At 41.0% G+C, this 8,887-nt stretch overlaps 1 protein-coding gene across 1 annotated transcript; it reads left to right on the top strand.

Moving 5' to 3' along the window:
• Nucleotides 1–2,246: 2,246 nt before the first annotated feature.
• tshba (thyroid stimulating hormone subunit beta a) lies at nt 2,247–4,022 on the top strand. Its single transcript, XM_088309498.1, has 3 exons — nt 2,247–2,337; nt 2,410–2,601; nt 3,526–4,022. The coding sequence occupies exons 2-3, from the start codon at nt 2,440–2,442 to the stop codon at nt 3,796–3,798; spliced, it is 435 nt and encodes a 144-aa protein (XP_088165624.1). The 5' UTR covers nt 2,247–2,337; nt 2,410–2,439; the 3' UTR covers nt 3,799–4,022.
• Nucleotides 4,023–8,887: the final 4,865 nt, after the last annotated feature.

Here is an 8,887-nt window from a genome sequence, read left to right as displayed (position 1 = left end):
GGACCGTTTAAAAGCATAATTTTCAGGGAACAAAAGCCACATGCCTCAAATATCCTCGACACGATTCAGCAAAAAGTTAGATAAGGAATTTACAGTTCCTTTGACTTTATAGAGTACAGGAAGGTTTTCCACTTTATTGCGTACAGGAAGTTTTTCAAGTTTATAATACTTTTTGTTGGGGTTTTTTTATGCTCCTGAGACTAGATTACACATTTAAGAGTGTGGTAACGTTGTGGACCATTCACAGTACTGTCTCACTGACCACAGTACAGTCAGAAAACAAAAAAAAACAAAAAAGTTAGTGTGAAGGCACATTTTCCTGGTTTAATCTTTACCCAAATGAGAGATAGATTAGAGCATCTTTGGAAAATGTAGTGAAACCCGGTTTAATATTTGAGAGGCTCATAATAAATATTAAATCCTTCCAGCAAAAATGAGTAGTAGAGGGCCTCTAGTGCTGTGTTTCTCAACTTTAATTCACTCACATACATTTTATATTGGAAAAATCTTACAAAAAGTAAATACTCAACTAATGTTCTCACATCAATTTACTCACAAAAATCTTCTCATGTACTCAAAAGATAAGATGCTACGGTATGAACCCAGAGGTTAATCTGATCTTCTGTCATCGAAAGGAATAGTGGGTAATTGGGGCTCCTTAAAAACCACAGGTACGATGGCAAGGCCTATTGGGAAGCCTTTCATGACCAGTTTGAACTTCTATTGACGTTAAAGCCCTCCAACTGGCAATGTGTCTGACTGATGATGACCTTCCAAGCCTGCTACTTCTGAGTCCTGATGATAGGAGTGACTATGAATCCCGAGTGGCCGCGCTTAAAAGACGTTGTGGACTTTGCAATACGACCAGTCTGCCCCGCTCGGAATTGTGCACCGCACCTATGCCTATATGCCTCCATCCGTTCAAGGTGACAATTTCCTCCAGGCACTTTCAACCGAGTGAACTCCCTGTACTGGCGCTGCTGGCTCACCCCAAGTCCCTTTTGGAAGCTGTGGAGCTTGCGTCAGAGAGGGAGATGTTGTGTGTTTTACCCCCGGTGGCCGATGTGGATGATTCTCTGAGAGTGAGGGCTCCAAACAGGACTGTTAGACACCGCTACATAGGAGCTGACTCAGCTGGTTCGGGCAGCCTTGCTTCAAGGAGGACGGTGGTTCAGGCCTCGGAAAACGATCTGATGGGGCACTTAGTCCTGCAGATGCCGCCAAACCAATGGGAAAGAGACGAGGACCGCATAGTCGCAATTCTGCCACGACCAGACGCAAGCGGAGCGACTGCGCTATTCAAAGACGGTGGGGACATCATGGCCAGTAGGTGGTGCTAATAACTGATTGGAGCACCTCGTGGTGCTTGGTCAGACTTGGTTGGTGGACTGCTGCCACCCTCTGTTGTCTGCAGAGGGGGTGAACTGTTGTGCACGACTGGACACAGGTTCTTTGGCGACTCTAGTGAGAACTGATGTTGTGGAGAAGGGAACAGCTGTCCCTCCCACCATGGTGAAGTTACAGACTGTTACTGGTGAGCGGGCATATATACGTATATATATATATATATATATATATATATATATATATACATAGATAGATATCGATATATATTGCGATTAATCACATTTTCCAACTACAATTTTTTGTCACAGATATTTACTTGAATTGTATCATGGAATTGATGCAAAATCACCAAATATGAAGTATATTTAATTCAAAGACTATTCTAATAGCTTTCTTAGATTCTTGAATACGATCTAAATGGAGACATCTTTACAGACATTTATTTTCTAAACATTTCTCAAAACTGCCCACAAGCGCCAAGCTCCAGCAGTGTTGGTTTGCAAGGCCCAGTGGTAACCTAAACACAGTGTTTTGTTCTGAGACAGTTAATATGGCACAATATTTGCAAAGTATGCAAATAATTTCTTAAGTAAATCAAACTGAGTTAACTGAGTTAAAATATTTAACTGAGTTAAAAAATTTTGGATGAATCACCTGAGTTAATTCTTTAATGTTGACAGCCCTAATATATATATATATATATATACATATATATATATATATATACACAAGCACACATCGGATGATCGGATCTCTCCTGGAACTGTCCTACTCAACACACAGAAACTGGTGGAGATTATTTTGACTGGATATTGACGGAAAATAATAAGTAATTCATGTCATCAGCGTAATGGCCTTATTCCTCAGCGGTTCCATTTGATCGCAGACTGGAGATAAAAGGGAGACAAGACAACAGATACATTATGTGTAGTGTATATATAAGTGCCGCAAGAATTCTTTTTAGTTGCCGTATCACCAGGCGTCTCTGAAGTAGGTGATGCAGGGGAGATAACATGAGAATATACTTAAACGACATACTTTAATGTTCTTATCATTTGCTAGGTGTGCGCGTGACTCGGACTACGGCTGAAGATGAACGCTGCTGTGTTCATGTGCTGCCTCCTCTTGCTGCTCTGCAGCCCCGCAGCACCAATGTGCATAGCCACCGATTACACTTTGTACGTGGAGAAGCCAGAGTGTGACTTCTGCGTGGCCATCAACACCACCGTCTGCATGGGATTTTGCTACTCCAGGGTGCGTACTATACATACTTGACAACCACAACGTAGAATATCTTGCACTCAGTTAAGAGTCATGCTTTATTGCAAAAGACTTGGAAGACTGGAACCATGCACACTCACAAAATGGCATGCAGCTACACGTTTTTCGGGTTGTGCACATTCTCCCATTAATAACTTAAAGGGACGCTTCACTGACGTTAACATTGGCACTTATGTAATGGGTTTGCATGTAAAAATGACATGAGTACTAAAATGCAGACCCCCCTAAAAGACTGCAGTTATTTCAGTTTTTTTTTTTTTGTTTTTTTGGGGGGGATGAGATTGACGCCCCCGTTCTGGAGCTCGGCTTGTTATTTTTTTTTTCGGTTTCAGCGTCTATGTCACCAGGGACCGCCACCAAATTACTACTCTTGACCACTTCAACCTGTGAAAGTAGAAAAGCGTTCTGCACAATAGTTTGAATTTATTGACACACCAAACGTGAGATCATGTGATCACCTCCACAAAATCAAAAATACCATGCCGACCGATTCTCCATTTATACAGACTGAAGCGAACAAGAGCAAGAATGTGCACACAAACCCAGACTAGTTATATTTCGGATATTTAGCGGCGCTAATCTTACATGTGATGTTTACACCTCCCTCAAAAGTATGTTCTGTTTGCTTTTGGTCGCTAAACAGACAACATTAGCACAACAAATTTAGTTTCTTACCAGCACAACATTTATAAATCTCGGGGAAAATCTGTGTTGTATGAGTTGCAACAAACAGCTTCATTTGTCAATGAATCATGTCTCTTTTTGCCCGGTGTCCTAAAGCTTACCTATAGTAGTAAGTGAGTGCCATTTTCATTTGTAAATGGTTCCATACTAAACAAATATGCACTATTTTCTGTTTTGTATATCAACACTGGGCTGCTTATGTACTCTGAGCAGGACAGCAACATCAGGGACACCTTCGGCTCGCGCTTCCTGATCCAGACAGGCTGTACCTACGACAGGGTGGAGTACCGCACGACCCAGCTGCCCGGATGTCCCCGAGCGGCCAGTGCCGCTTTCACCTACCCAGTAGCGCTCAGCTGCCACTGCGGAGCCTGCCGGACTGATACAGACGAGTGCGCCCACAGGGCGGACGTGGGTGGCACCGTGTGCACCAAACCAGTTCGACACTTGTACCCATTTCCTAGCGACTACATGCTCTCCTTCTGAATCCACTGGGTGTTTTTCCACCGCCTTGTCCACTGGGTGGTTTTCTACCGCCTTGTTTGCCGTCACATCCTGCCTGCTTTGTTGTACCTGTGTCAGTCAAGGCCTGTGAGCCTCATGTGTGTCTGAGTCACTGACCTTGTTCATCCTCCATGGATACAAATGTGTTTGTTTGACTCGCAGGCTGATTATGTGCTCTTAATAAAAGCCTCTAAATAGCCTCCCAACTAAGCCGTGCTTTGCTTAATCACATCCGGTTCTGCTTTTACTGTTTACTACATATACACCTGGCCTGCTGAACTTTCCAGTCTCACCTCAGAGACTATATTTATCTTAACTATAAGGCACATGCACACAAAGACGTTATTATGGGTTGCGGGTTGAAAGCCCCGGTCAAAATATTGCATTCCTTGTTTGATGGGTCACAGTTTTACCAGGATCGTTTATAATTCAGCAGTAAACTGAAAAGCCGATGTGATTGAATCGTAGACTTTAAAGGGGAAGTCATCTAAAAAATTTACAATATTATGTTCTATGTCGCGCCATTATTCGAAACAGTATTGTGATTAATATTGTTTATGGGATATGAATTAAGCAGCAAAATCCGCACATTTGATCATTTTGCCACTTCCTGTTGACTGAAAATTACCCCACAGTTGCTCAGTGCTCAGGAAACATCTGCACGGCTTACCTGTTTTCTGAGTTGGGTCATGTGACTTCCAATTTCCCATTTCGGTAGAGATTTTAGCAAGAAATTAAGTACATGCGTGTAGTTTTCATTATTTAGTGGGCCTCATAAAATCATGTAGCAGGTCGGAATTGGCCCCCGGGCTTTGAGTTGAACAGCACTGCTCTCTTGGCCAGGTGACAGATTAGTTTGATGAAAGTCAAAGAGGGTCCTTGGTTTCCATTCCTATGACATTGACGTAACTAAAATCTCTACATTGTTGAAAAAATTAAGAATTATATTAAATATTCAAAGAACACTTTTAGGCCATGAATGTGAAAAAAAAACAAAGTTCAGCTATAACTGGGGCCCATAGTCTTACATAATTGCACAAACATTCTTCATCTCTGTATGTCATAGTCTGTCAAGAATGTCGTAAACTTATATAAAAAAAAAAATTGCCATCCTAGTATTCAAAATGACTGTAATCCCTAAATGCCATTTTGTTTCTCTTTGACCAGCAAGACTTCGTTCAACCATAGTCAGGGGGCCATAGCAAATATTGTAAATTATGCTGACACCTCAGGCTACAAGATGATAGCCTATGCAGTTTCAAGAAATGAGTACTCACCATGTATTCTAGCAAGGTTGCCAGTGCAGGAAATTATTTTGTTAATTTCATGACCATTTTCAAAATGTTAAAATCGGATCAAGTGCTGTTATAGTCTTCAAAACCCCCCTTGTGATTTTGTGCAGATGTACAATGTAATCCAATTTATGTGCAACTGTGATGTTCAGAAAAGAATTATCACTATACATAGGCAGTATTGCAACATAGGGGGCAATGTTTTGTTGGCACATTTGTGGAATCAGGATTGCAACAATTCCAGTTTAGATGTACACAGCAAGTGTCAACAGTCTGAACAGAGAAATGTAGACTTCCTTGAGATGAAAGTTTTTTTTTCTTTTTCTCGCAAAAAAAACAAAACAATCTATTACTATTTTTACTACCAAATGTTGACAGAAAAAGGCAAGCAACACTCTTTCTCAAATAAATGCGTATTGGAGATACATGTTAAAATTTTTCTGCACAGCCGACTCTACAGTATGCTTGTTTAGCAAGCTAATTCATCTTACAATATGTGAGTCATGCTTAATTTTTTTAAGATCCAGATTCAGATGTGCTGACATGGAGGACGGGTGATCTGTCAGCCTACAGTCCAATTCGGGGCAAAAATCATTGTGTATCTTTAGTCTATTCTCCTGGCAATCACACATGCTCTGAGTCATCTTTTTAAGCATACGATGCCCTGGTTTGCTGCTTTTGATTACATAAGCTGGGGTGCTGTATAGCAGACATGGAACACCTGTCAGAGACAGCATTACAGGTTTACCAGGGTTTCCGAGACGGTGATTTTACAGATACGGGGATCAATCACAGCTTCAATGAGGCGCTGTTTTATCTGTGTCTTGAGTACATCAACAAAACCGGAAAGGTTGCTGGAGAATTGGTAGTCATAACTCCAAATGAGTCAGCTGGAAACCGTTGTTCCGTCACCTACAATGAATGTGAATCTGGAGCACAGGATACCATATCCTTGTTCGGACTTGCACATTGAAAAGATGATGAGGACACTCACAAAGAATGCCTTCAATCAAGACGAAAGACAGATGAACATGAGTAACTTAATGTGTCGACCAGATCCAGAAATATGACATTTTCCAGCTTGATAATATCTATGAGTTTGTGTCTTTGACGATTGTTGATGGTGCATCATACCAAAAAAACTAATCTTGACGTTTACAACAGCCTTTCCTAGAGAAATCGCCCAAAATTCTCAAATCTCTACAGCACAGATGAAAAAACAGCAAAAACCCAAGTGTGTGAGGCCTGACGGAAATATTTTGCTTCGTATCATTGTATCCATGCACAGTGGTAGAGAGGCTAACATAGATGAACTTCTCCAAAAGGAACTATGTGTGGTTCCCCCTGTCACTTTCCACCACAGATTCAGTGCTCTGATCTACGAACAAAGCAGACTTGGACACCAAAGTCCCAGGCCAGCCAAGATGGCCCATTTTTCACTAACAAGCTCAGTTTATACATTTTTTTTAATCAGAAAATGGATATTAGTTATCATTACCTTTTTTATCCATTCATTTTAGAAAAATTAGGATAATAAAAGAAGACCTGAAAAACGCCTACTTTTAATGAGGAATATTGACACACAATGGCCCACTCAATCACGCAGAATTTGGTGGCTGCAAGCGTGTTGGCACATCGCATGCGAGTGCTTGGGGGGGCAACCCCACGACATGAAAAGGCAAGCTGAACGAACAGGAAGGCGCTAATGTCGTTGGGTTAATGCCTTTTGGTTTTACGACCTGAGGCTAATTGTTATTAGGCGTGCCGTAATCCTAATGTCGCTGTGGGCGTGACAATTTGTCGTACACCTCGTCATGAAAAAAAAAATAAATGAAATCATTACAGTCTTTTCGTCGGGTGGGTTTTGATACTGATATCATTTTTGCATGCAAAACTATTATATAAGTGCCAATGTTAAGAGTAAAAGTATCCCTTTAATTGTACAACAGATGTTTTTAGACCATTGTGACACCTGCACTAAACATACCTTAATATCCACTTTTATTCGCTGCTGTGCAATTACATTTCCACACATTCCACGCCCTCTGTGTCAGTTTCACTGGGTAGATTTTACTGCTAACCTCATAATCCGCAAACGCAATATTATTCAGAACGCCATGTTAAGACAAGTGGGCCTGCATAGAGCATATGCCAGCAGAGAAACTTTTTGGGTTGACTCCCTTTTTAAATGCATTAAAATGTCCACTTTTGCCCATATTACGCAATTATTAATACAAATCCTTAGTAGTTTGAACGTTGAAGTTGTAAAAGTTGTCCAGTGTCACATTACAAGCTTTACACTTATAACGGCCATTGCCCCGAGATTGGGTCTCTTCTAACTAAAAAAAAAATGGTTGTCATCGTGTACCCAAACATGTCTGCAAAAGTCTTAACGGAGGCACTTTTCAGAATTGGCCCCCTGACTATCACAACTGCTAGCTGCTTTTAAATCCACCCTGGTGGTGTATTTAAAGGTCAAACTGTCACCACTGTGCAAAAACTTCTGTATTGCTTTTCACTTACACACCTTTGCCAGTTGCAATAAGCTACCACAACAGAACTACTTTTTTCCTAATTATTTGATTTGACTGGTAATGTGCTGTGTGCAGTAGCACTCATCCCCACGGGAGGTTTTGGGAAGACAGCTGGAGTGTATTAATAGCAGGGGCGCTCAAGAGTGGGAGAATGTGTGATGCACGTTGTCATGTGAATCGACGACATTGCTCCCGTCATCATGTGATGTCCACTTTGTTGTCTTTGTGACCCGTCCTGTTCCCGGCATGCCTCTGACAAGGGCTCATAGTTTAAAGCTGATGTCACAGAGGGGAAAGAGATCCCCCGCAAAGGGTAAACAAATAGTTTATAAAAATGCTAATACAAGATTGCCTAACGTTATCTAGCAGTACCTGAGCCACTGTTGCCTGGGAGGAACCGTATGACCTTAAATGAGATTTTGTAAAACAACGTAGGATGGAGTCCTCATGGAATCTTCAGCCATCAGCCCATCCATGTGGGCCAGATCTGTGATGCACATACCATTCATCCATTTGCAAAAAAAAAAAAAAAACACCATGCAATTTGGTCAGTATTGTGATTACCTCACAGACAGAAGTATCAAATCAATTATACTGCCATGTGATGGATCTAAATGGGCCACAAACACCGTCATTCTCAAGTGAGGCAATCATTTGAGATTCTATATGCACTTTGAACATTACTTTACGACTACTATAAAGTATACAGTTGCTTCTATGTTCCAGTTCAAATAAATCAGTTCCAATGCAAACAAAATGAGCACTTTCTTGCTTCACTCCATATTTTCAACGTTATGAGATCATTGTAAAAGAAAGCACCTGCAGCATTTTTACAGTAGGGAAGTAAAAAATGCCGCCCCGCCTTTCTTGTTAAACCTTAGAGGTATACAAACCAATAATTCATGTTCAACCATATTGCAAGTACATGTACCCAGTCTGGAACAAGCTCCAGGACGCCCGCAGCCCTCTTGATGATAAGCAGTTCAGATAATGAATGGGTGGTCGGTCTGTATGGTAAAATGTTTCATATAAGGAATCTAGTATGAAAATGCATTTTCATGCATGCAAATGCATGAATGAACAGTCAAAAGACTGCAATAAAACAAAGTCCTGAGGCTCACAATAGTTTACCATTGGTGACATTTATTATTTACAGCGATAATGTCAAGTTTGTGTCCGTAAGGTTTTAAGCTAAATGTAAGTTATCTGAATCTCAACGTGAACATTCTCGCATTCATTTGTGAA

Source organism: Idiotropiscis lumnitzeri, chromosome 11, assembly GCF_059441095.1.
Source record: "Idiotropiscis lumnitzeri isolate Australia: NSW breed Sydney's pygmy pipehorse chromosome 11, RoL_Ilum_1.0, whole genome shotgun sequence".
Taxonomy (NCBI): domain Eukaryota; kingdom Metazoa; phylum Chordata; class Actinopteri; order Syngnathiformes; family Syngnathidae; genus Idiotropiscis; species Idiotropiscis lumnitzeri.
This window is presented reverse-complemented; position numbering and strand designations above follow the sequence as displayed.

Excerpts from the sequence above, each read along its gene's own strand:
- tshba (XM_088309498.1), top strand. The coding sequence starts at position 2,440 with ATGAACGCTGCTGTGTTCATGTGCTGCCTCCTCTTGCTGCTCTGCAGC. Across the intron at positions 2,602-3,525 it reads TGGGATTTTGCTACTCCAGG|GACAGCAACATCAGGGACAC; the intron begins GTGCGTACTATA and ends TACTCTGAGCAG.